General features: G+C 50.7%; 1 protein-coding gene across 1 annotated transcript in view; it reads left to right on the top strand.

Annotated features, from left to right (window-relative positions):
• The window catches only part of LOC311178372 (cadherin-23-like), a gene marked incomplete at its 5' end in the record, with an annotated part of 165311 nt that overhangs the window by 5222 nt on the left and 133586 nt on the right, over positions 1-26503 (top strand). Inside the window, one exon of the mRNA XM_084244908.1 lies at positions 1275-1352. Coding sequence (XP_084101034.1) covers positions 1275-1352 — 78 coding nt within the window. The remainder of the gene's footprint in view (positions 1-1274; positions 1353-26503) is intronic.

Raw genomic sequence — 26503 nt, 5'->3', positions numbered from 1 at the left:
CTCAGGTCTCTAGAAGGACTCACAGAGCTCAGGGAAATTCTCTACTTACTGTTTACTAGCTTAATATAAAGAATACGATTCACACACAGTTAGATGGCAGAGATGCATCGGGCAAGGTATGGGGTGAGGGGTGCGGAGCTTCCACGCTCTCTCCAGGTGTGCCACCCTCCCAGCACCCTCCCAGTACCCTCCCACCTGGTCTTTCTGGTGACCAGCCTCATCCTGAGGCTACCTAGAGGTCCCAACCTAAGTCACCTCACAAGCATGAACTCAGGTATGGTCAGTGGGGCTCTGATGAATTAAAGAAGTGCTATTTCTTCAGAACTTTCAAGGAGCTCTGTGCCAGGAACTGGGGACAGGACCAAATATATTTTGTACTATGCCACTTTCTGGAAGGCTGTTAGGAGGACAGATGACACCCACATTGGGAGGCTTCTTGGAATGTGGGCAGGACTTGGAAGATGAGGGGCTCTTTGTAGATGCAAAATTCCTCAGCCTATATGGGTATCACCCTGACCCCTTGGGGTATCCCACCCCATGGCTTCCACCCAGGGGTACAGGGGCCTGGGTTCTTACTTACTAGCTGTGTGACTCTGGACAACACAAGCTTCATTTCCCTCAACAGTAACAAGGGTATGATGGCATCTGCCATACTGGGAGGATTGATGGAGATGGTAGAAGTGGCTGGTACAGAGAAGGTTCCACAGCAGTTATTTATTCCATGGGATGGACTCACCATTCCTTCCTAGAACAGATGCCTACTGAGGCCTTCTCAGTGCCAAGACTGCTCACCAAAGCAGACAGCCATTGTCCTTGCCAAGCTCACAACTCCATCTAAAGTCAGGATGCCCAACTGCAGTACAATGCCAGCCACATGTGTGAGTTTACTTTTTCTAGGCACTGCATTAGAAAAGAAACGGGTTCATTTTATAGTATATTTTAGCTGGCCTAATGTAGCCACGATATTATCATTTCAACACATAATCAATATACAATATTAATGAGATATTTTATGCTCAGTTTTCTTGCAAAGCCTTTGAAATCCATCATGTTTCAGTGTGGACATGTCACTGGTGGCTTCACTGATCACGGACCTGACAGTCGCCTGCCTGCCTCCTGCTAATGTCATTTCCCATTTGTCTCCAGGGTTCCTAGGGAAGGTGGCTGTGGCACTGGACGCAAGTTCCATGCAGCCCTGCCTATGTGTCCCCTTGCACAATACCTCGAGCTGGCAGGAGGGCACTTGACTGACACGCTTGTCCTCTAACTTTCAGGCCAGATGAACCGACTGCCGTTCTTCACCAATCATTTCTTTGACACGTACCTGCTGATCAGCGAGGACACACCTGTGGGTGAGTTGGCGCAAGGGATAGTGGGCATGCTGGGGGGCATTGGGTGGGCTCCTTTCCCACAAGTGAAGGGGATCTTAGGTTCCATTATTGGAACCTCTTTCATGGTGTCAGTGACCGTCTGGGCTCTGCTTGGTTGCCTCCAGAAACGGGGTGCTCAGTTCTTCTCGTGTGGCCCGTTCCAACAGAAGGGAGTTCTGAATGTCAACGAGCATCTCACTGAGGCCAAGTTGCTTAACTGTCATGTCACTTCTGTACTAGTTGTATCCTACAAAATGCCTTGTTCCTCTTCCTTGGGACAATCTAAAGATGGAAACTGTCACAGTTTGTTTTGTAGCCTTTTATACTCTCTGAGATGACTGTATTTTCATTGCTGAGTGTAGCTGGTTTGGATAGTAGGAAAAAAGTTACTGTTTAAGAGGTGATTTTGACCATCCTGGTCCCCACAGCTCACCTGCCAGCTTCTCACTTTATGGCCCAGGTCACTGTTCATAAGCCTTCTCGTAGCGCCTGGACCCTTGTGGTTTGCACACACGGCCCCCTCACCCTAGGTCAGCTCTAGGGGCCCAAACGCTTTTCAGGAAATAGGGGTTGATTTGAACATACTGGTCTTGCAGCAGCGCCGATGGGAAGATACCATTCCTAGGAGTATGAGTGCAAACAGCAGTGTCCAAAGGCACCACCCCCTCACTGATGCTGTCCTCTCATTCTTGTGGATGTCATTTCAGGGAAAGTTCCTATGACCTGGACTTTTTAAACTCTGGTCTGTCTGCCTTGGGGGGCTAGTGCCCCTAGGGCACTGGCATGTGGATCTTTTGGAGTATCCCTTATACTTGCAGGATGCCTTGAAAAGGGGAGGAGAGTGTGAAGATAATAAGTAATTTAAACCACTCTTATTTTTTAAATTAATTTCTGTTGAGGTAACATTGGTATACAACAGTGTGTCAGCTTTGGGCACATAGTATTATAAACCAATATCTGGAGCCTGCCTGGAGGTGCAAGGGGTTGAGTCACAGCACTATGAATCTATCTGTAGCTACTGCAGCACGAGTTCGAGCCCTGGCCAGGGAGCTACCCACATGGGGCAGCAGACCTCTCCTGTCTCCCCCGCTGCTCCCTGAGCAGTGCACTTTGGTAGATCTGCCTGTTCTGCTCCTCACTCTGTCTCGGCAAATCCTCCCACCTCCCACACTTCTGGCCTGCACCCCAGCTCTTGTATGCATAAATAAATAAATCTTAAAAAAAAAACAATATATAAACCACATTATGATTATCACCGAAAGTCTCATTTCCATCCTTTCAGTGTACAATTGACCCCTTTTAACCTGATTTATCTACCTCCCTTCCTGTACCCTCCCCCCTTTCTGGTAACCAGTATTTTCTTCTTGTCTAAGAGTTTCTGTTTTGGGTTTGTTTGTTTGCATCATCTTATCTTCCACATATGGGTGAAATCATACTTTCTCTTTGTGACTTATTTCACTTAGCATGATGCCTTCTAGGTCCATCCATATGGTCACACTGGCAGGATTCCATCCTTTTAACAGCTGAGTAGTATTCCACATGTATATAGGCCACACCTTTATCCGTTCATCTGTTCATGGGCACTTAGGTTGTTTCCAACTCTTGGCTGTTGTGAATAGTGATGACCATGGAAGAGCATATATCTCTTTGAATTAGTATAAAACCCTCTTATATAAAATCAAATGTAGGTGCATGGTAGAGTAGATACAAAATTATTTAAAGAAAATCTCTGCTTGAAGAGGGGAGCCTTGGCTGTTTGTGGAGGCACGTCAGCTATCCCCCGAAGAGGCCTTTCTTTCAACTCTTTCTGGCAGAAGCTTTTTCACAGGTGGGTGCTGGACTCAGCAGGTGCATTTCTGACTGTTGTGGGGGTTGTGTCTCCATAACCCAGTGGAGCTTTATGTCTAGGGACCATGGCGGGAGCCTCCATGGAAAGTAGCCACCACAGATCAGCCTTGTGAGGTTGGATTTGGGGGCTTGGGGTTTGGGAATTCCAGTGTTTGAGGGATCAACCTGGAAGGAAGCAGCCTGCCTTACTGGAATGTTCTTCTGGAGACTAAACTCATCTTTTGGGGGTGCAGAGGGTATCCTCAAGTTTCTTGTGGACTCACTGAGCTGCGTGCCCCTTTCTGGGTTGGGTCAGAGAATGTTTGTGGGCTTCTGGATTCATCTGTGTCACCTCTCCCAACCCAGACCTGACATAGGACCAGCTGACACACACCCAGTACTTGTGTGTAAGTTAATGAGGGAATATTAGCAATGTTCATGCCATTGGGGGCTCTGCTGTTTTTGATTCATTCATCAATTCACCTGATATATATGGGGTGCCCCTTGATGCCAGGCTTAGATGCTGCAGCACCACAGAGGAATTCAACAGAGGGTTAAAGAACTCAGTGTGGTGGATATTCAGGGCTCAATGGGGTATTGAAGGAGGAAGGATAGTCCCTCTGGGGGCACAGCAGAAACAGGAGGAAGTAAGAAAGGTATTTGGGAAGTGGTGGCACTTGAGCAGAGTCCAGAAAGTGCATCTTCCCATTCCTTCATGCACCAATTCCTGTGGCTGATTTCCATGGGTCTGTTTTAGCTTCATCCTCTTAGAGATTCCTTTGTGGTGGAGAGAATATATTTAGGGTAGGTGGGCCTTTGTGGCAGAGGTATAGCCAGCGCTAACTGACCAGGGCTGCTGATCTGGAGAGGCAAAGCCCCTCTCAGGTGAGCAGTGCTGGATCCATCACCCCATCTGTGACCCCACCTTGCCCCACTCAGTTCTGAGTGTCCTCAGAGTCTGTGGTGCAGGGAGGTGATGCACTGGAGTGGGGTGGACATTGCTTCACTGCTACTGATAAGGAACCAGCCTGGGAATGGTCACCCCTAGTGAGCCCTCCAGCAGACCCCACTTCAGTTACCTTCAGCTCTGACTGTAGATGGTTTTCTGTAAATGCCCGCATCGATTGGCCTCCCAAGCAACTTCCAGACTCAACCCTTGTTAATGCTGCATTTGGCAGTCACAGCAGGGGCATCCATCCGGCCCAGTGGGGATTGATTCTCGCTCTGGAGGCCTTAGGAGTAAGAGAGGGCTCGGTGAGCTAGAAGATAGTTCTGCTTATCGTACTGTGTAGGCACTGGGTGCTGAGCCAGCCCCTACTTGCCTTGTCTTTTCTCTGCCTTTTGCAAAAGTATGGGACAGCTGTGGCTTCAAAGTGATAAGCCCAGTTTCTGTTCCTTGTTGTGTGACCTCAGGCACAATACCATCCCCCTCTGAGCTTCTGTCTCTTCATCTCACCAAAGAGAGGGCATTGGAAGAATAGACCCATTGGCTTGGGGCAGGATAGCCCATTGGCTTGGTGCAGCCTACTAGTCCCATGTGTCTCTGGGCCTTCAGATAAGACAGGCCTGGGCACCTCCACAGAGTCCTATCACCTGTATGACCCTGGGGCATCTAGAGGGTGGAATTGGACTCATATGGATGTGGCAGGGGGCAGGCCTCTGACCAGTAGTGGCCAGGATAAAGGTGGGGGCTGAACCAACTTATCCAGCAACTAGTCCTTTGCCTTCCGTGTGGAAAGGGGTGCCTAGAGACTTGACTTTGAGACTCCACTCTCACTAATAAGACTGTTCTCTTAATCTCAGTGTTCTGACCTGCCAAATGGGAATGGGATAGTCCCCTGTCTGGGTTGTTGGGATGTTTACATACGACATGGTTAACTCTGAAGCTTCCGCACCTGGAATGTTCTGTTATTGAAAGGAGAGCCTATGTGTGACCTGGGATGGCTGGCTGGGCTGTCCTGCCAGCTACTGGCTTGCAGGGGGGACAGAAAAGCACATAGGTAAGCTGGATCCAGTGGGATGGTCCATGTTAATGGCTCAAGCAGAGCACAAGTAATTCTGAAAGAGTCAGCTCATGGGAGGAGGAGGTTGGCGTGGTGCACAAACCAAACCTTCAGCTCCAGGCTGACTGTCTGGCTTCTACTTAGTCACCTAGTGATGGGTGATGGGGAGCTCTTTTCTGTGCTGGGGGACAGTCCATCGATGAAAAAGTCTTTGTAATACTAATTTGAAATCTGTTTCCATAGCACTTGTTACCCATTGAGTCTAATTCAGACCACTTGGAGCCTTACATCGTAATAATAATATATCCTATAATATGTCACACTATATTGTATAATGTATTTTATACCTACAATGTTTATTGAGTGCACAACACAGTGTCATAATTGTCCTAAGTGTTATAATTAATTTGGTTTTAAAATTCCATTTAAGAACAGAGGTAGAGCGTGGCCTCAGACTCTGCCAGTATGTAGTTTCTATGAGTTTGGTTAGAGAATGGGATTTTCGTCAGCCTCGAACCTTCTGAGCCTTTCCATTTTTTATGCTCTTGCCTCAATTTCCACCAGCAGACCAGCAGCCGTGCAGAATGGGAGAGCACAGCGAGGCCATCTGAAATCCTTTGCAGAGACTCATGTTCTGTGCAAATCTCCTCACCTATCTCAGTTTCCAATTCCCTCTGTGATGTTCTATTTGAAGACCATCTCCCAGCCAGAGAAAACAGAAGCAAAATGAAGTCATTAAGTAGGTCTGCTTTAACATTCAGGCTCCTTGTCCTTGAGTGTCTTGCTGCAGAAATGGACATCAGGGCCTGGCCTGTGCAGGGAGAGCAAGGACAGATCAAGGACTCGGTACCTGTTCAGGCTGGTTGGCGCTGCCTACACCTCGTCTGAATATCGGCAGTGAGTGGCCACCCCTGAAGGCAGGTGCTCTCTCCAGTTCACCCTCTGAATCCACTCCAACTGCTCCACCAACATTGCTCATGTCAGTTTCATGAATGACCTCTATGTGGGTAAATCTCATCATTGGTTCTCAAACCTTGGGGTCTTCAGTGGGCTGATCTCTTTCTCCAGCAGACATCAGCTCTCTGGCTGTTCCTTCTCTGGCCAGAGAGAAGTTGTGGGTTCCTCCAATCTCCTAAGCCTCTCAGCACTGGATGGCCAGGTCTGGTTCCTGGATCTCCTCTCCATGTTCTCAGGCCCACGGTGACCTGCAGTCTGGCAGCTTTAGGGACTATCTCTATGCTGACAAGTGGAAGGTTCCTACCTTTCACCTGGGATCCTGTGAGAGGAGAGTCCAGATTTTTATACCCACCTCACCACTCAAGCTTCCACTAGGATGTCTAAAGGACTCTGTACCTCAGCACATCTAAAGCTTGACTCTTTATCTTCCCTCCAAACACCTGCTTCTCCTGCAGCCTTGTACATCTCAGTTCCTTGCCACTCCACCCTTTTGTTTGCTCAGGCTGGAAGCATGGGTCATCATGACTCTTCTCCCTTACCTCATGTCTACTTCATCCAGAAATCTAGTTGACTCTATCAAATATTTCCAGAACCTTCTCTCTTCTCTCCCCTTCCACTCTTATCACCATGTTCCAAGCCTGGACTATCCCACCCAGCAGCTTCTCATGGTCCCAGAGGCCTCCCTGGTCCACCCTCCTCTTCCCCACTGCAGTCTTTTCTCTCCCAGCAGCAAATGGCTGAGTGGTCCTTCAGCCTGGACAGCGCCTCTCATGAAGTCTGCTCAAGTCCTTCTATCCCTCTTGAAATGAAAGCCAGAGATCTTAAATGGTGTAAAGAGGGTTTTTAAATCAGCTCCCGCCGCTTCTCAGACCTCACCTCCTCCCCTCTCCACCTGCTCACTCCATTCCAGTTGAGCAGGAAGGAAGTTCCCCCCTCTTGGCCTTTGCGCTTGCTGCTCCTACTGCCTGACATGTGAGGAGCCTTTGTAGATTGGTCAAGTCAGTTCAGATGCCACCACGTCTAAGTGGCCTTCCTGAGTGTCTCCAGGCAGGGTTGACTGGCTGCTTCCTTTGTTCTCTTCCCTCTCTGTTTAGTCCCAGTCCCCCTGTCACTGGGACTCAGCTGCTCAGCTGGCTGTCTCCCCTGTTGCCCTGTGAATGCTCCGGATATCCTGCGCACCTCTGTGTCCCCAAGCCCAGTCCTGTTCCTGACTTGTGCCTGGGACTTGGAGGTGCCTTGAGGAAGGACTGAATGTCTGGAGTTTGTGAGTGTCTGGGGGAATAGTCCAAGGCAGGGCTGGCTCCATGCCTGCGTGCCAATCCTCCTGCAGTCTCAGGCCAGGCGCCCTCCCAAGGGTATGTCAGGAATGAGGTGTGAAGGACAACAGGGATGGCTGCCCAGAGTGAGCCCAGGAGAGCATGTCCCCCCCAGATGGCGCAGACGCTGTACATGCCTGTGCTTGTAAATGGCAAAGCCCAAATCGTGCCAGGGGTCATGATTTTTTATCACCCCAGCTGCCTGCTGGGGCTCTTTGTGGCATATTTGCCAGAGCCCCTTGGGACGCCAAGCCCTCATTGGCTCCCAAGGAGGGAGACCGAAGCAGCGTGACACAGTCTAGCTTGGGGGCATCGAACTGACCAAGGAGCTCTGGGGGATGGGGAGGGCATCCAGTTCATTTACCTCAGCTACCTCATGCCCTGGGGGGTGGGTAACGAGGTCATTTCTCCTATCCTAAATCTAAATGCCCCCAGTCAAAAACCTCCCAGAGTGGTGAAAGGCAAGAATGGGAATGCCTTGTCCCACCCCGTCGCCTACCATTCCCCACAGCACCCTGCTCCAGACCATGGTGACCCACTTAAGCACCCCAACACCTCACCTTTGCCTCACCACCCACCTTTGCCCACGCTGTTCCTTTGACTGGGAGTGCCCTGTCCCCTTCCCTGCCTGGTGAGTCCCTACTCATCTTTCAAGGTGTAGCTCAAATGTCACCTGCTCTGTGAGGCCCTGCAGCCTCCTATCCCCTCCACCCTCTGCCTGCTTTGTGTTTGCCTCTGCGAAAGCCGTGAGCACTTTCTACTGTGGTTACTTGTGTGTAACTCCCCATCAACTGTTCATTTTTACTTATTACTTTTATTAGTATCGACATTACAATTTATTATATTTTCAGTATTTCTGTATAAGATTGTAGGGTGATAATATTAGCTGGTGTTTATTGACTGCCAGCCTCCTGCCAGGGGCCCTGCTAAGCATTTTAAATGCATGGTCTCACGATCACTCTCCTAGAGAGATGTCATCCTCATTCTTCAGCTGAGCAAGAGGAGCTACCTTGTCCGCTGTGCCCAGCACAGTGCCTGGGACAAAGGGGACTCAAAGGGTGATGGCTGTCTGAATAGAGGCATGGACAGAAGAGTGAGAGGATCAGTGTCCGCTGAGTCCCCTCCCCTTGGCTCCCTGTCTGACCCCCATATGTCGCCGAGGTTGGTACACAGAGCTGACTTCTCCAGGCAGACCCCCCCCCAGCACCCACAAAATGTCTTGAGCCACAGTTCAGGTGATAATGCCCATGCTAATCACCTACATGACTAAATTAGTCTTGTCAGGAGCCATTAAGGCGGGAGTTCGGGATTCATTAGGATGGATCGAGCCCAGGCAGCTCCTGGCACTGCTGCCAGCACCGCTGATTAATTTCTCTGCAAACTCCATCAATGCCCAGCTGTTTCGTCTGGACCCAGGGAGAGCAATTTTCAGGTGGGCTGACCCCGCATCAGCGGTCTCAGCAGACAGAGGAGCAGCGCACCTGCAAGCTCGGAGTCAACTCCCCATGGGGGTGGCCCCCATGGAGCGTGGAGCCTGCAGGGGGAAGTGGGGAGGGCTCACATAAATGGTGGGCTGTCTGTGTGGGCAACACACACAAGGGATGGCATGATGTCCAGGGCAGGGGGCCCTGGAGCATATATGGAGAGGGATAGGTGAGAGGGGCATTGGGAGGGGCTTGGGCCTTTCCTGGGACCATTCTCTGGGCCTAGGGACTGGAAGGACACTCCAGTGGACTTCTCTTGCCCTGTCTTTGTAAGGGAGACACAGTCTCAGGAGAGGATGGAGAACCACAGGGGTGAGAGTGGTTTTTCTCTTAACCAAAGGGTTTCTTGGGACTCACCCTGGAGAGAGTCATGGTACTCCAGAGCAGTTTCACAGCAAGGGCTGGCAGCAAAGATGCAGGAACTATAAGCTAGAGTGCTGTGGATGTGGAGAAGCCAGGGAGCCCCAAACAGCAGCTGGGTGTGTGCCCCAAGCACAGCATGGACTTTTCTGCCAGACACTTGCAGAGGCCATGTGGCCTGGTAGCTAACTAATAACAAAACACACACACACACACAGCACAGAGCATGTTGGACAGTAACACATGCTAGGGAGAAATAATCCTCTTTGACTGAAGTTAAGGTCAGAGGGAGACCATAGGGCTATAATAGCCCACACCTTCACTTTTACCCTCCACCCGAAGGATCTTTAGAGGACCTGTGTTTTCCCCCTTAGGCCACTGTCTCAGTCAAGCACTCCCATTTTACAGACTGAGAAACTGAGGCCTGAGAAAGGGAGCTTGCCAACAGGCCCCAATGGATTCCAGACTGACACCTGCCATAGCTTCACACACCAGTGACAGAGGAATCCAGGCAGACTGCCTATGTAGAACCAGGGGAAAGGGAGTGTCCTTCTGGGTTGTAGGCTGCGAGAAGGCTGTGAAATTAGGACTTGAAGTTTGGAGAAAGGGTGCCAAGTGCCTCATAGCTGCCAGAATCTGGAGGCAGAGTGCTTGAGGAGGGGCAGTAAGGATAGATGGCCCGGAGGCCCCCTGGGGCTGTCAGCTCAAGGGGAGGGATCATGAAGGGTGAAGTTTTGGAGGAAGGATGTAACCCAGGAAGGTGATCAGATGCAGAGAAGAGGCCTGAGACCCTGAGTCCTTGACCTCAAAGAGCAGGAACTTAACTCTTCCTTCTGGGAGGTGGGGGAAGACTTGCAGCACCCCTAGAAGGGTCCAGATATTCCTGTGGCCTTGCCTGTGGTCTCTCTTTCTCTGAGGCAGCATAGGCCCTCAAATGGGGGTGATCCAACAGATCCGTGCCCTCTTGGAGGGACCTGTGGGCTGCAGTCACTACCAAGAGGCCCCTGCCTGGTCCATCAGGAGCATGGACAGCCCAGCCGTGGACTGCCCCTCAACACATGTGTGGGGTGGTGGGGGGGGCGGTCGGTATTTCAGATGTAGCCATAGAAACACTAATGATAATGGTGATGTGCCCCATGTGGTTCGCCATGGCATGTCTGAGAGAGCCCCCTTAATGGCCTGCACTGCCTGCTACAGGTTATGCTGGGGTTGGGTGGGGATGCCCACATTAAAGATAACCAGAAGATGGTAACTATCCTTTATTCTGTACTGACTGTTTAGGTCTTCATACACTTTGGTTCAATCTCACAGAGCAAGTGGGTCTTACACCTTCCAGTCTACAGATAAGGTAGCAGAGACTCAGAGAGGATAAACTTGCACGGGGTCACACAACTTAGAGAGGATGGAAGTAGGACTTGAGCCCAGTGCCACCGGATCCCAAAATCCATGCACCTACCACAACTTTCAGCTACTGTATATGGGTTATTGGTCTTAAGGAACCCCAGTTTGGAGTAGAGAACCAATGATGAATGGCCGACCCCCTTCCCCCCACCCAGGCACGTGGGCGGTGTGGGCAACAGTACTGCTAAAGCTCAAAGGACGAAGGAACTCATTCTGGGCACCAGGACTGGATGCTTCATAGTAGTGGTGGCTTTGAGTAGCTGGGTTTTGGCAGGCTGAAGCCATGAGAGAGATATTGCAGAAGGTGATGGAACAGGCCCACCAGCAGTGGAGTAAGCAGTTTGTATTGTGTCTTTGATGGGAGACATAGGTCATTGTGGCTAAAAGTATAAATAATAACAATGTTTGCCTTACTAGTTAGGTCACACCTGTGTGGTCTCCTCCGCGTCTTTTACAGAGCTGGGAAGCTGATCTGTCGCGATCCCTGTCACAGGCTCAGAGGGATACAGTAAGCTGCCCAGGCTCCCACAGCTAAGTCAGGATTCGAATCCCAAGTGTTCAGTCTCCAGGGTCCATTCCCTTACTGTCTTTCTGTGCTGCCTCTCAGGATGTGCAGGCCTTTCCTCAGTCTGTCACCCAGACAAGGGTCTCAGTGACCAAGGGTCCATACTGGAGAAGGGCCAGCGGCTCCTGGCAGGGCACAGTGGCAGCACAGTTTGGTCTGGGAGCCCAGGCCAGGCCTGCCTCTGTTCTCTCACAGTTGCACGACCTTAGGCAAGTCCTTTTCCCTGTTCCTATCTTACTTCTCCATGTTACTCGAAAGTTAGTCCTCGCTGGGCATTCTATGCAGAGTTGGAAATTCTGCTGAAACATGAATAGACAAACAAGAGTATGAGATTAGCCAGGTCACTTGCTCCTGGACCTGTGGCTCATTCCAGTGGGCAGCAGGGAGGGAGGTGGGGGCCTCACCAGCTGTGTTGTGCCAAGTGGCAGGCACCCACTTTCAGGGGAGCCTGGGTGGTGGGGAGAGGAGCTGCAAATGAGCCTGACTCAGCATTGCTGTCTAGTGAGGATGTGCTAAGCTGGCAGCCAACCAGGAGCACTTGGGCTCCCTGGGAACCAGCTGAAGGTGTGATTCACGGGAGCTGAAAACCCTCTGTCTGCTTGGGGAGACAGTGGCAGGCAGAAAAGACTTCGAATTTGTCATATCTTTCCTGTCCCAACTGTTCTTTTTACTCCTTAGGGGATCCATGAGTTTGTCCCCTGCAGTTTAGCCTGGAATAGATCGATTCATTTTGTCAGCTCTTGAACAAGAAAAGGTTTGGACATCAATGAAAGGTGTCCAGTGGTGCAGGCTATCCAGGAAGGTCCCCTCACCTAATGCTTTCACTTCTTCTCCCCCATCTGGGCCCAGGGCACCAAGCCCCAGGTGGGGAGGCCAAGTCATAGGTAAGTCCCTTAGCCTCTCTGAGCTTCATTTTTCCTCCTCTGAAAATGGGGGTGATCACACCTGCCAAGCCAACCTCATGGGGAGCTTCATGAAAGAACTTTGAAAACTAAAGTATGTGCAGATAGTGGACATTGTTTTTTTTTTGAACCATTTGCTGTTGACTGCCTCCTCTTCCAGGCAGCCCTCCATTGCATCTTCAGCAAATAGGGATTGTATCACCGGCTACTTAACCTCTCTCTGCCTCACTTTACTCACTCGGAGAATTGGGGTAATGATCACACTGTGTATTATAGGTTATGGTGAGAATTAAGCATGTTAATTAACATTTGGCATTTAGAACTGTGTTTGGCACTAATAGATGCTAACTATTATTGTTGTCATTAAGTAGTGCTTTTGCTACTAAGAAGTATCTTGGGGACAGGAATGATTCCCCAAGTGGCCAAAGTCCACCTTGCCCAACACATTAATACTTGGTGTGGTTTTATGTGTCATTCTTCTAAGGGGCATTTTCACTTTCCAGTGGGACAATCCCGGAGGCCCCTGGTCCCACCTCCAAACTTCACCAGTCATCCCATCTGCACTGACCCTTGCAGCCTCCAGGTGGGCCCTTTCAGTGGTGGGCAACTCCTTGTTTCACCAGGCAGCGAGCACCACCTACCTCCTACAGGTTGTCTGCTTCCTGGAGCTGCTGCGCATCTGTCCTGCCTGCCCAGAGCCCCCAGAGTCAGCCTGATTCTTCAGTGATGACTGTAGGATGTAGAGGCAGAGGCCTTCCTCTGAACCCATTCTGCTTTGCTCTGGAGGCCCCCAGACTCTGAGGCTAGCCCTTGCACTCAGGACAGACTTTGTCCATCTTCTCCTTCCTGGTCGCCCTGTTGTATGTGTCAGGTGCTGCGTATCTTGCTTAATCCTCATGGTGCCTTGTGAGGGAGGTGGTTATCGAGCCCATTTTACAGGTGGAGAAATTGAGACTTAGAGAAGTTGTTACCTAACAAAGGGCTCATAGGCACTACCAGCTGGATTCAAGTCCCTGGCTTTCTCCTTCATAATCAACACTACCCTCCTTGGAGCTGATCACAGTAGGCGAAGCACAGAACTTTCCAACCCCGGAGCTAATCTGGGGTCCTCACTCACCATCTCTGGCCTCTCTTCTGTTACTGCCCCCCCCCGCCTTCATATTGCAGTGGACAGAGGGAACAAGAACCCCAAATTCTGGTTTCTCAGAGCCCTGGGAGCCCAACGGATCATGCCTCTATGTCCCCACACCCCAGTGTCATGGTGCAGTTCCTGAACTCTCCTGGACTTGGCAGTGGGATTGTGTGGCAGGAGCCCTAGTACTTCCTAGATTGATTTGGCTTTTGAAAAGGATAATTCAAGATGAATATGCTGGCATCTAACTGGAGTGAGATGGAGGGATTATTGAGTGTTGAACTTGCTTGGCTGCATCAGGTGCTTTATGAGCTCTCCAGAGAAACCCTATGTTGTGGATAACTCAGCCCTGACGGGCAGGGAGGCGACATTTGTTTCCTATATTCCCTCGTACGCAGTGCCAATGTGGTCCACTTACTCTGCTCACCTGTCCGGAAGCCAAGAAGTGGCTTCCAGTCTCACTGCAGTGCAGGTCACCGTCCCTCCACCCATTCATTCTGGGCTGCCACGGACATGAGGTGAAGGCAGAGGTACCTGCCTGGTGGGGCCGGTGCCTGCAGGCCTCCTGCCACTGTCCAGGTAGAGTGGAAGTAAGTGGACCAGAGTTACTGGGGAGGTGGCCATCCTCAGCACAAGCTCAGGGGGGCAAATCCCCTCCTGGGGCCCTGGCAGCTTACCTCAACCCTGGTCACCCAGGCATTTGTCCTAATCAGCCACCCTCATCCCCAATATTCTGGGGGACAGTCTTAGATGGAAACTTTCCGAGGGACTAGACCAAGTTGTAAACTCTTTGAGGAGAGGCCTGTGTTTCAAAGCCTTGTTCCATGGGGTCACTGACCGTGTAGTAGCCTGCTCATGAGCTCCAATGGCCTTCCTTCCTTAGTGTCCCCTTGGGGCCTCTGGCACAGAGTGGCACGTGGGTGGCACTTGTTCTGTGTAAAGACTTAGGTATCTTTCCTGGCCTGAGAGCCTTTATCCCTGAGCTGCAGCAGCCTCAGGTGGGAATGGTCTTTTCTGAGGCAGAGGCCTTCTGAGGGAGAGGCCTCTAGAGGGGAGGGAGAGCCACCACACACGTGAGGGGTAGTGTGGATCAGGAGCGCTCATTCGGCAGGGCCTTCCCGGAGGCAGGGGCCCAGAGTCATAATGAATAGTGTGTTCCTGGGAGGCACCCACTGATGGCACCAGAGTTTGTGATCTTTCACACAGTGCACGTCTCCTCCTCCCCCACTCCACCACATGCCCTGGGGGCTCACGGCTGCACACCCATCCCTTCCCTGGTGGGTGCCAGCCAGTAAACTGCATCAGCTCTCAGGCCTCCCTTTCCGGGAGGTTAGCAGGTCTCTCCCACTATGTTCCTCCCCTCACTCCCCCCAGCTGTTCAGAACCCCTGGAAGGCTGTCACAAGGTTGCAGGCCACACCCTTTCTGTAGATGTGGTGTAGGGCCCTAGAATCTGCATTTACGAGTTCGTAGGTGATGCTGCTACTGCTCTGGGAACCCCGCTTTGAGGCTCTTGCCCTTGCCTTGCTGCTTCCCAGCCTCGGAACGACTCCGGACCTGCTGTGAGTCCTCCAGCATCATCTGGGCCTGCTTAGAAGCTCGGGTGGTGTACCCTCTTTGGGCATCACACCGGACTCCCGGCACCCACCACTTGCCTGTCTGGCATCTTGCAGGTCTCCCGCACAGCCTGTCGCTTGTGTTCTGTACACCTCAGCTGCGGCTCATCATTGGTAACAGATGTGTGCATTAAGAAGGGGGGCCCGTGGGAGAGGGAGGCGTGGGAGCACAGCCTGTCCCCAGCCCCGCCTTTTGTGTTTACACAGAGTGGCCACGAGCATTGGACATAATTACTCCTGACGGCCTTCATCAAAAGCTCCGGAGCAATTTACAGTCAATTAAGGAGAAGGGAACTGCGTCCCTCCTCAGGTGCCCCGCTGTCCCTTCCCCCTTTTGGAGGGGGCCCTGCCCAAGGAGATGTGGATCTGGTGGTGGGGGTTGTTTCAGAGGCTGAGCAGGGAGGGGAGAGGAAGGGGGAGCTGATCATGACTGAGATCGGGGAACCCACCATCCGCACAGTCACCAGTCAAGCCTCCATCACCAGCTCTGGGCTGAGCATTCCCAGTGAGGGGTGAGAGGTCGCAAGCCATGGAGGAAGCAGTACAGAGCTCTGTGCTGTCCTTGTGTGCTGAGGTCTCCAACCCATCCTTCACCTCCAGGAGCCTCAGGGTCCTTGTCTGTGAAATGGGAGTGGTCGTGTATACTCTGCAGAGCACTTGTGATTGTTCAGTGAACTCCTAACCCATGGTGTTCTCACTGGCAGGGATGGTGACACTTGACCCCACTTGGGGACCCTCCCCTGCCTGCACAGGTACTTCCTAAGAGCAAGAGGCTATTGAGATGCTGGCAGTCTGCTGATCCACTGATCCTGCCTCAGTCCTGCCCCAGCTCTTTGGATACAGGACTCAGAAGGCCCTCAGGGGGTGCCCTCTGGTGCAGAGCCTCTGGTTGTAGAGCCTCAGACCCCAGGTTGAACACCTCTTCTTTTATCTAAAGGCCAATTTAGAAAAACTAATGTTTACAGCTGCTTTTCCCTCTATCTAAAATGAAAATAACTTCATCAAGTGCCATGGGGGTCGGGAGGAAAATGTGTATTTTTACAACTTAGATTACCTACTTTATTGACTAGAAACACGTCAATGAGAAAACTGGCACTGCTTTTTAGTTTCAAAATATAAATATCTGAATCTGTTTGAGAAGTGGAAACAAGAGACCGTTTTCTGAAATTAGATCAGGGCTGCATCTAGAAGACGAGCTGCCAGGGAGCGGGGCTGCGTGTCCCTGCTCCAGCCGGTGCCCTCACTTGGTGAGATGACATATGGGCTGTGGCTTGTGACATATGCCCAGCACAGAGCCTGGCACACTATCAAGGCCAGCTAATCCCTGCCTGCCCTCGCCTGGTTGGCAAGACTGTTGTCTTTTCCTTTCCAGCTATTTTCTGTCCAGTTCCCTGCCATTAAAAGGATAATGAAGAAAGAGGACAGGGTTGCCCTCCCCATTACGGGAGGTTCCCTTTCTCAGGGTCTCCTCTTTGGAGGGTGAGTGGCAGGGAAGGCAGGACAGACAGCGGAGGAGGTTGGCATTTCCTTACCAATTGGCTGTCCTGATGATCAGGACGTTGACTCTCTCGTGACCAAGTATCCATGGGTGTGAAGTCCCCAGGGTATCCAAGAGCCAGGATCCTTGAGGTCAAAGGCTTCTTCATGTTAAAAGTGCTTGGGTTTGCCTGAACTTTTTCTGCTGCTAAGTCCCTCGTTCACTGCCCCTTTGCCAGGGTAGTGTCCTGATGTCAACAGATCCAAACCCAGGGCTGCTAGAGTTTCTTACATTATCGCTTCTTTGTGTAGTGTAGCTGTTGTCCACCCATTATCCTATCTTTAAAGGTCTCATGAGAATATTCTAACCAACGCATTTACTCTGCACTCCTCAGCAGCAGTAACTGCTTTTAGTTTTTTAGTGCTTATTACAATTCTGTGAATAAGGTGCTATTATCATGCCCCTTTTGTAGGATGGCAGACTGAGGCAAATAGTTGTAGTGACTTGCCCAAGATCATATAGCTGGCATGTGGGGGTGAAGGTCTGGCACGTGGGGGTGAAGGTCTGGAGCTAGCTGTGTTCTGCTAGCTCCAAATAAGAGTAGTGACAATAATAAAAACTGCTTCTTATTAAGTACCTATGAGGAGCCAGGCACTTTGTACACATTATTGCATTGAATCTTTACAATAACCTGACAGGCAGGTATTTATGTTTCTGTGTGGCAGATGACGTTGCTGAGGCCCAGAGAGAACAATTCGCTTGACATGGTCACAGTAAACAGTGGAGCCAAGACTGAAATCCAGAGTCCCTGTCTGTGGGGGCTTAGAAGATGCTCAAATGGTCATCCCCCCAGATGGTGCTGCTGCATCCCCTGGATGCTCTGGCTCCAGAGAAGAGGGGTCCCCTGAGACCCACTGGTTATCTGTGAGAAGGACTTGGCTCATCCCGAAGCAATTCTGTTCAGCCCCACTGTGCAGAGCCTAGGGAATGACTCACTGTGCGGTTCTGGGTGATGCCAAGAGCATGAGGAATGGGGGTGTGAAGGATGCTAGGGAAAAAAGATAGGATGTCTCGTGTGCCCCTCCCTGATGGCAGCTAGATGCCCTTGCCAATTAAACTGAAAACTCATGACACGAAAGTAAGTCATTTAATGTGCCCTTCTACGGGAACACTCCTGTGCCCAAGTCCCCCTCCCTCCAGGCCATTCAACTGCGTTCCACAGAGTCACTAAGGGCTGACATTGGGGTGACCACACAGGGGGCCATATTTTATCTCATTCAGTTCCCACAGTGACCTAAGGTAAGGACACTCTAATAGCGTCTCCATTTTGTTCATTATGAAATACTTCAAGCTTATGGAAAACTCTAAAGCTGAATTGTCCAAAACAGTAGCCACTAGCCACAGGAGGCTATTTAAATGTAAATCAGGGTCCTCTCTGGTGGTGCAGGGGGTTAAGACAACCTATGAAGTTGTCCACAGCCTCTGCAGCACAAGTTCGATCCCCGGCCGGCCAGGGAGCAACCCACATGGCGCAGCAGACCTCTCCTGACTCACCACTGCTCCCCTCAGCAGTGTACTTCTGTCAGTCTGCCTGTTCTGTTACCCACTCTGTCTCTGGTAGATCCTCTAACCCCCCGCCCCTGCACCTCTGGCCTGTACCCCAGCTCTTGTATGCATAAATAAATAAATCTTTAAAAAAAAAGTCAGTATAATTAAATAAAAAGACTAACCATTTCTCATTCACACTGGCCACGTTTCAAGTGTTCAGCACCCACCTGTGTGATAGACTGCTGTGTTGCACAGCTCAGAAAGGTGCTGTTTCCCGCCAGGTGCTGGTATGGACAACCAAGACTTGGCGGCTTGCCCATAGTCTGTCAGCTGGGAACCAGTGCCCCTGCCCCATGTGAACAACTAAGCTCTGGGCCACTGTCCTCCACACATGGGCATCATCTCTCTGATCCTTTAGGGCAAAGAACATTCTTCCCAGGTAGCAGCTGGGGTGCTCCAGGGACAAAGAGGCAGTGTGACCTACTCAAGGACAAGAGCCTGGAGTTGACAGGATAATGGAAACTGAGGTCCCTGAGTCATCACGGGCCACCCAGCCACCAGGTCCCCTAGCCAGACCACTCAGCTGGGGGCTCGTGGGCGATGTGCCCCCACTTTGGCCAGAGGTTTTGAATTTACTGGTTTTGAATTTTTACAGCTGTTTACCTGACATTGTTCCTCCCAAGAATGAAATAACTCTCACCACGGCCACTATGAATTTTTCGCTTCCCTGGGAAAAAAAAAAAAACAAACTGTGATTGGAACATTGTCTGCAGTCCTGTCAGGTAGCAGCAGTGAATGACAGGTGAGAGAAAGCAAACGGCTGAAAGCCATTACCCTCTTACTTCAGTGGAGTTGGAAAAATAGTCATAAATTAGTGCTGTGTGCTGTGTGCTGAACGAGGGGAGAGGAAAAGGCACACGCACGTGCATGCATACACACACGCACACACACACACACTCACTCACACTCCTCCCTGAGAAAGTCATAATTTTCATCCCAAGGGTAGGAGGCATAAGATGTTGAGAAAGTAATGACTCAGAAGAGCCTCAGTAAGACTGAAGCCATGAGAGCAAAACTTCAAAGACCCTGCATTTCTGATGCCCAAGCGCCAGCGCTGGCTTACCATGACTGGGGCACAAGGCCACATAATGAGAAGGTTTCAGAGTCCCCACACTAGAACCCTGGCTTTTCTTTCTTTCTTTTTTTAAAAGATTTATTTATGCATACAAGAGCTGGGGTGCAGGCCAGAGGAGCAGGAGATAAGAGGAGTCACCAGAGACAGAGCAGGGAACAGAACAGGCAGACCTACTGAAACACACTGCTGAGGGGAGCAGCAGGTGAGACAGGAGAGGTCTGCTGCGCCATGTTGGTCACCCTGGCCAGGGATTGAACTCATGCTGCAGTAGCTACTGATTGCTTCATAGTGCTGATGTTTAACCCCTTGAACCACCAGGGAAGCCCCCAAAACCCTGGATTTTCATCTATTCTGCTGTGACTCCATACCTCAAGAGAGGCCAGCTGGCCCACCCTTCCCTGGCCACACAAGATCACTGACTCTGCTGACACCACCCCAATCTGACATTTCTCCTCTCAGCTTAAGATCTGTGTACTCTGAATTCATTCATTCTTTCATTTATTCAATAAATATATATTGAACATTTATTGTGTGCTAGTCCCTCAGCTAGGCACAAGGGATACTGCATTGAAAAGATGAAACCCCTCCCCACAGGAGGGTGGAGACAGGCAATAAACATACAAACAATGGACACTTTCAGATATGAAGTGTTTAGAAGTAAACAATGCAGGGCCATGGGAGAGTGAGGGACTGATTGGAGAAAGGGTGGTCCGGAAAGGCTTCCCAGGAAAATGAGTGATAGGTCTCCATTTTGCAGGGGAAGAGCATTCCAGGAAAAGAGACCAGCAAGTGCAAAGGCCCTGAGGTGGGAATATGCTTGATTTGTTCTAAGATCAAAGGCAAGAAACTGCCCCAGTCACCGTGTTCAGGAGACCCCCAGACACATGGGAAGCTCAGGACTGGCCCGCCAGTGGTCTGTTCTCCATGCTCCCCTGTCCAGGAGATCCTGCCCCACAGGAATCCAGGTTCCCACAGGAACCTGGTATGTTCCTAGAGAGATCCCAGCCGGGTTCCTAAGGCCTAGGAGCTTCAGGTCCGAGTTTCCTGACAGTTGGTTACAAACTGCTCCTCCACCAACTTCCTCTTCTGCCTGGCCTGGGAGGTCTGACCCATGGTGGTGTGTGTGTACTTGTGTGCATAAATGTACACACTCGTGTACGCAAATGGTCATGTGTGTATGACCATTTCCCCGGCTCTCTCCTCCAGAAATGCCTCCATTTCCCTGACCCAGTTACCCTCCGTGTACCCCAAGTTCCATTTCAATGTGATGCAGCTGTGGGACAAACAGGGCCGGAGCAATGCTGGCAGGGCTGGGGAGCTGGTGGAAAACAGGTGAGGGGCCAGGTGCTGGGTGTGCATGTGGCCTAGAGCAGAGGTCAGAGCTGGCTGTCAGGGTTTACTTCACCCCTCTTCCTTCAGGAGCTGGCAGGCGATGGGGTGAAGCTGATAAATTAGTGCTCATCTCTTCTGCCTCCCCTTTTTCCAGAACACCTCCCCAACATAGCCTTAGCCATAACCCTCTCTGCCTTCAGGACCCCATCCTCACACACTAGCTCTCAGGGGTTGTCTCTCTCCCAGGTTCCTTCTCTGTGACCCAAGGAAGGTTAGCAGCCCCCAGCACCCCCCAAAAGCTCCAACATAGGTTCTTGTCCTTTCCACCCTAAAACAATCCTTCTGGACCCTGAGCTCCCTCCACCAACTTTCCTTCATTTTCCATCTAGGCTCCGTCAAAAAGCCAAATTTGTGGAGGTATACTTGACATCTGAAAAAAAGTGTCTAATTGATAGTTAAAGTGTCTAATTGATAGTTCTGAGATGTTATATACCCTTGAAAACCATTGCCACAATCAAGGTAACAGACACATCCATCACCTCCAAAGTTTCTCATGCTCTTTGGGCTCCCACCTTTCCACCCTTCCCCCCCTTCGTCCCGAGGTCACTTACCACTGATCTACTTCAGTCATTATAATTAGCTTCCATTTTCCAGAATTTTATGTGAATGGAAGAATACTCTATGTGCTCTTTTTTTTTTTTTTTAAAGATTTATTTATTTATTTATACAAGCACTGGGTACAGTCAGAAGCACAGGAGGGTGAGAGAATTCACCAGAGCCAGAGCGGGGAACAGAACAGGCAGACTGACAAAATACACTGCTGAGGGGAGCAGTGGGCGGCAGGAGAGGTCTGTTGTGCCATGTGGGACCCTCGCCGGTGGCTGGGGATCCAACCAGCGCTGCAGGGACTGCGGGCAGCTTCGCAGCCCAGCGCTCAACCGCTGCTCCACCAGGGGAGGCCCTCTATGTGCTCTTTGTTTTCTTTCACTTAAAGTAATTATTTTGAGACCCATTTAAACTATTTTGTACGTCACACTTTATTCCCCTTTGCTGTTGAGTACTATTCCATGGTAAAGCTAAATGTGGTCCTTGTCAGTGGACATTTGGGTGGTTTCCAGTTTGGGACTAATCCAAATAAGGCTGCCATGAATATTTGTGTACTTTGGATGGGAAAATTTCTAGAACCAGCATTGCAGAATCATACATGTTTAACTTTTGAAAACTGCCAAACTGTTTTTCCAAAAGATTGTCAGGGTGTGAGTTCCAGTTCTTCTACTGACCAGCACTTAGGCTTTTTTTAAAAATTGTGGTAAAATATACAGAACATAAAGTTTGCCATTTTAGCCATTTTTAAGTATATAATTTAGTGGCAAAAAGAATATTCACACTGGGCCTCCCCGGTGGCGCAGCGGTTGAACACTGGGTTGCAAAGCTGCCCGCAGCCCCTGCAGCGCCGGTTCGATCCCCAACCACTGGGCGAGGGTCCCACATGGCGCACAGAACTCTCCTGCCGCCCGCTGCTCCCCTCAGCAGTGTACTTCGTCAGTCTGCCTGTTCTGTTCCCCGCTCTGGCTCTGGTGAATTCTCCCACCCTCCCGCACTTCTGACTGTACCCAGTGCTTAAATAAATAAATAAATATTTAAAAAAAAAAAAAAGAATATTCACACTGTTGTGCAAGTATTACCTTTATTTCCAGAACATTTTCGTCATCACAATGAGAAACTCTGATCCATTAAATAATAACTCCCCATTCTCCCTGCCCCCAACCCTGGCAACATTTATTATGGAAACTGTTCTTAATTTTAGTCATTCTAGAAGGTGTGTGGTGATATTTCACTGCGGTTTTAATTCAAAATTTGTTAATGACTAGTGGTACTGAGTATCTTCTGTGCTTACTTGCTGTCCCTAAATCTACTTTGGTGAAGTGGTTATTCAAATCCTTCAATTGTTTTTTTTTTTTTTTTTTAAGCGAGTTTTCTGTTTTCTAATTATTGAGTTTTAAGAGTTCTTTATATATCCTGATTAGGTCCTTTGCAAGATGTGTGATTTTGCAAAATATTTTCTTCTAGCTGCACTTATCTGTTCACTCTCTAAGCAGTGTCTGTTGAAGACCAGAAGTTTTAAGCTTATGGATTGTGCAGCCAGGCTTTTTGACAAGGTGGTCTATACTCACTGGCTTATGACCTCAGTCCCCTGTTACTCCCCCTCCCCTTGCAGCCCGGCTCCTGCCCCCATACTTAGGCCAGCCAGTGGCCTGCCTCTTGCCCAATCCTGTGGGCATTTTTCAGACCTTACCTCCCAAACTCTGCTGTGTTTGACCTTGCAGACCACTCACAACCTGCCTCCCTGCTCCTCAGGGCTCTCTTGCTTCTTTTACCTCTGTGACTGCTCCTTCTTGGTTTCCCTCTTCCACACAGCAACAGTGCTGCCCAGAATGTGCCTTCCTTCCCTCTTATCTGCTCTCCCTAGTGGAATCTCCCAATCCCTTTATTCCTTGACTACCCCCAAACCAGTGGCACCCAGTTGCCACTCCCAACCCATCTACCTCCCCTGGCTTGGGACACAGGGACCCAGCTGTGCTCTGGTGGCTGCACAGGGAGCATCAGGGAGGTGCCTCCAAGTGACATGAGCCCATGTGACCTTCCTGATATCCTGCCCTACATGCTCTTTATAGGTTTCCTTTCCTTTTTTTTTTTTCCTTCACCCACCTCATGCTCTCTCTTCCAGGAAGATTTCCTAGAATTCCTTCCTTGAGGTCTGTCCTTTGGTCTCTCATGACCTGTGATCCAGCCTGCCACCTATCATATTGCATGGAAATGACCTGTTTATCATGTATTTATTTCCTTGACAAGGCAGTAACTGCTTTGAGTGCTAATTTGACTTCAGATCCATGCTCCTAGCCTCCACATTCACAGGTGTGCGTGGAAAGGACTCGGGGCTCAGTGAATGGTGAGTGATTAGATTTCAGGGCTGGACCTTGGGCCAGTATTGAGCTTGTTTGCCCTCCCATCCATTTTGGTCAGAATAGGTTGCTGACCCATTCCCTAGACTCCCAGGTCAGCTGGCTGCCATCTGGATTTAACCAACAGGAGGCCCAGGCCAGAGACTGAACAGTGGCTAGCAGGAAGAAGCCAGGATATTTCTCCCCCTCACTCTCCTTGGGTAGTGGCTCCCACCAGGTGACCATGGCTCTCAGGCTTTGGAAGCACTGCATCCTGCCTTCTCCCTCCCATGCAGAGCTGGCAGTGGTGGCCTCGCGTGATGGCTGATCTCTGGGTTGTGGGCCTCTCAGCTCCTCCATCACTGGTGTGACTGAGTCTCTACATTGGACATCCTCTCTGCTTCCCACAAGCGGTGCTTCCCTCTGCCTGGTTGGACCCTCTCTGGACTCAAGGACAGGAACCCCTCTGTTTGGTCAATGAACAGACCCAAGATTCCATTGTCCAGGGAAGGCAAGGATGAATGGCAGACACGCGGGCCAGGCCCCCGCTTGCTCTGTCCTCACCCTTTGGGCCTGCCAGTACTCAGTTCTGCCAGGCATTAAACAGCTAAGCGAAGCCTTTGTCCTGGGCTGGGGTGGCCGAAGGAGCAGCCAAGTGTGGGCCGAACAGGTTGGCGGTGCCAGTGCCTCCTGTGCAAGCTTTTTGCGTGGCCCCGACGTCTGTGAAGCCTGCTGAGTGGTAAAAGCCAGAGTGGCCCCAGGTGGTAGGATAATAACATCTTTAATTGTGCTCGAATGAGATTAACTTCTTATCTGACAGTTTGACATCTTTATTGTTATTAATGCCCGAATAATGCATTGTTATTTTTATAAACTCCATGGTGGCAAACATGTTCCCTTTATTTGGATTAAAAATAGGTATATCTGTTGCTTCCCCTCATTAACCCCAGGCGGGGTGCAGGGTCTCCGGCTGGGAGCAGGGAGCCTCATCTACCTCGTCACGTCCCAAGTGGTCCTGGATGAGGGATGAGGCTCTGGAGCCGGTCACTTGGCCAACGCAATAGTGAGGGGGGCCTGGGCACCGAGGCCTCCAGTCACTTCCTGAGAAGAAGCGGTGCTCCTGGGTGAGGAGTCTGGGTGCAGAGAGGCAGAATTCTGGGATATAGTCTGGAGACTGTTCTGGGCAGAGTCAGGAGAAATGGCCCCCAATTCAAATGCAAATTCTTCATAGTACTAAGCAAACACATCAAGAAAGTAGATGTAAAAAGAAGTAAACACTAGAGCGAGAGCGCTCTGGGGGAAGCAAGCGCTTCCTCTGCATCTTCATTTGTTCTGTCATGAGCTAGCGCTGCGTGCCCACTGTGTCAGGTGTGGCGTTAAATGCTGGGTGACCATGTGCTGGTCACCTCTTTGGGGGTGGCACTGAGGGTAGGTCAGAGCGTGGCTCTGGCTGCCTGGGTCCAATTCTGCTACCCGTATATTCCAGCAAGTTACTCGACCTCTCTGAGACTCAGTTCTCCTTGTCTGTAAAATGAAGATGATAAAACTATTTACTTTCAGGGATTTGGGGAGCACGAAATACATGTGAAATCATTTCATACACTGCCTGGCGGTGTCATCTAGCAAACACTATTAACGGTAGTTATTACAGGTTTATTATATTCTAGGAAATCTCACTGGCCCTGGTGGCAGCGCCACCAGCTCTGATCTGCCTGGGGACCCCAAGGCATCTCTGGGGGTAGGTCCCTGCAGAATGACTGCTGAGGGGGCAGGTGAACCCAGGGAGCAGACTTCAGGCCCTGCCCCTGGATTGAGAGCTATGGAGGGAGAACATCCAGAACAGCCTTGTGCTCCCTCCTGGTGTTCCCTGTTGCCCATTCCTAGGCCCCCTGACACCTCCACTTACCCAGTCGTTAGCCCTGCTGACAAGGTCGATAATGCCTCTGCCTTGGAGAACTGGCACCAACATCTTTATCAAAGCCAATATTAATTTTCACTAATTAGGAGCTGCCGCTAATGAGCGTCACAGCTAATTTAGCTCATCTATAACCCGGGAACCGAGCTGCTTCTGTGCCAGGCTTCAGAGTCCAGGATGCTGGTGCCTGCTGCCTCTCCCATCCCCTCATCACAGTGCCAAGGTAGCAGCTGCCAGCACAGCCTACACTGCCAGCTGACCCTGGCCAGCTTTTATGTGTGGACCCAGCAAACCTCCGCCTCCAGGGAGTCCTCCAGGTGGGGCCAACAGGGGAGTCTCAGTCATTCTACAGGGACCTGCCCCTACACCAGAAATGCCCTGGTCAGAGGGTGTGCCTCCCAGTCTGCAGTCTGGGAGCGTCCTGCTGTAAAAGTGCTAGTTCCATTCTAATGCCTCTGCCACCAACTCCAGGAAGCCTGCAGAGCACACCTCTGCCCATGGAGCCCTTTTCTTTTAAGGAGAGTCTTGCCCTCGCTGGCTGAACACTGGCAGCTAATCAAGGTGTGTCTGCAACAGTGCCCAGTTGCCTTTTCCTGGACGAGAACAAGATGGGCCCTGATTCTGATAACTAGTGCCCATTAGGCCTGTGTCTCAGTTTCCTTTTCAGTAAAACAGGGAAAAGAACATAAGATCATAGTGAGGGTAGGATGAACCCAAATGTTAGTTGTGATTGTTGTTCCTTCCCACCCTGCTTCCAGGGTCCACCTCGTAAGTCTTGCTCCCCTTCTCTTGCACCCCACTCCGTGCCCAGTACAGGGCTCTCCTCAGAGCATGGACTGGGGCCAAGAGCCCTGGCTGACAGGCTAGGCCCTTGGTGTGGTGCCTAATGATTGTAGTTGTCAAATGATTCCCCATCTGTAAAATGGAGCCATTGGCCTGTCTGTAAGGGTCCACTCAGCTCTCCTATTAGTGATCTTCCCGGGCTCTGGGGAAATGCTTACCCGTGCTTGTTGACCTCCAGACTCTGTTGGGTCTGAGATGAGACACTGGTCTGAGCTGGGCAGCCTAGAGCAGGCTCTTCCCCTCACCACCCCAAGCCGTCCCTGCCGGGGAGCCAGAGAGGTGGCCAACGGCTCTGCAGTCAGGCACAGTGGTATCTTTAGGCATTACCTGGAGCACCTCTGCCCCTCTGTCCATTCTGTCCTGCCACCTCCCACCACCT

The sequence above is a fragment of the Talpa europaea genome, assembly GCF_964194135.1.
Source record: "Talpa europaea genome assembly, chromosome: 10".
NCBI classification, from domain to species: domain Eukaryota; kingdom Metazoa; phylum Chordata; class Mammalia; order Eulipotyphla; family Talpidae; genus Talpa; species Talpa europaea.
Note: the sequence above shows the minus strand (reverse complement) of the source record. Positions and strands in the feature narration are given on the sequence as shown.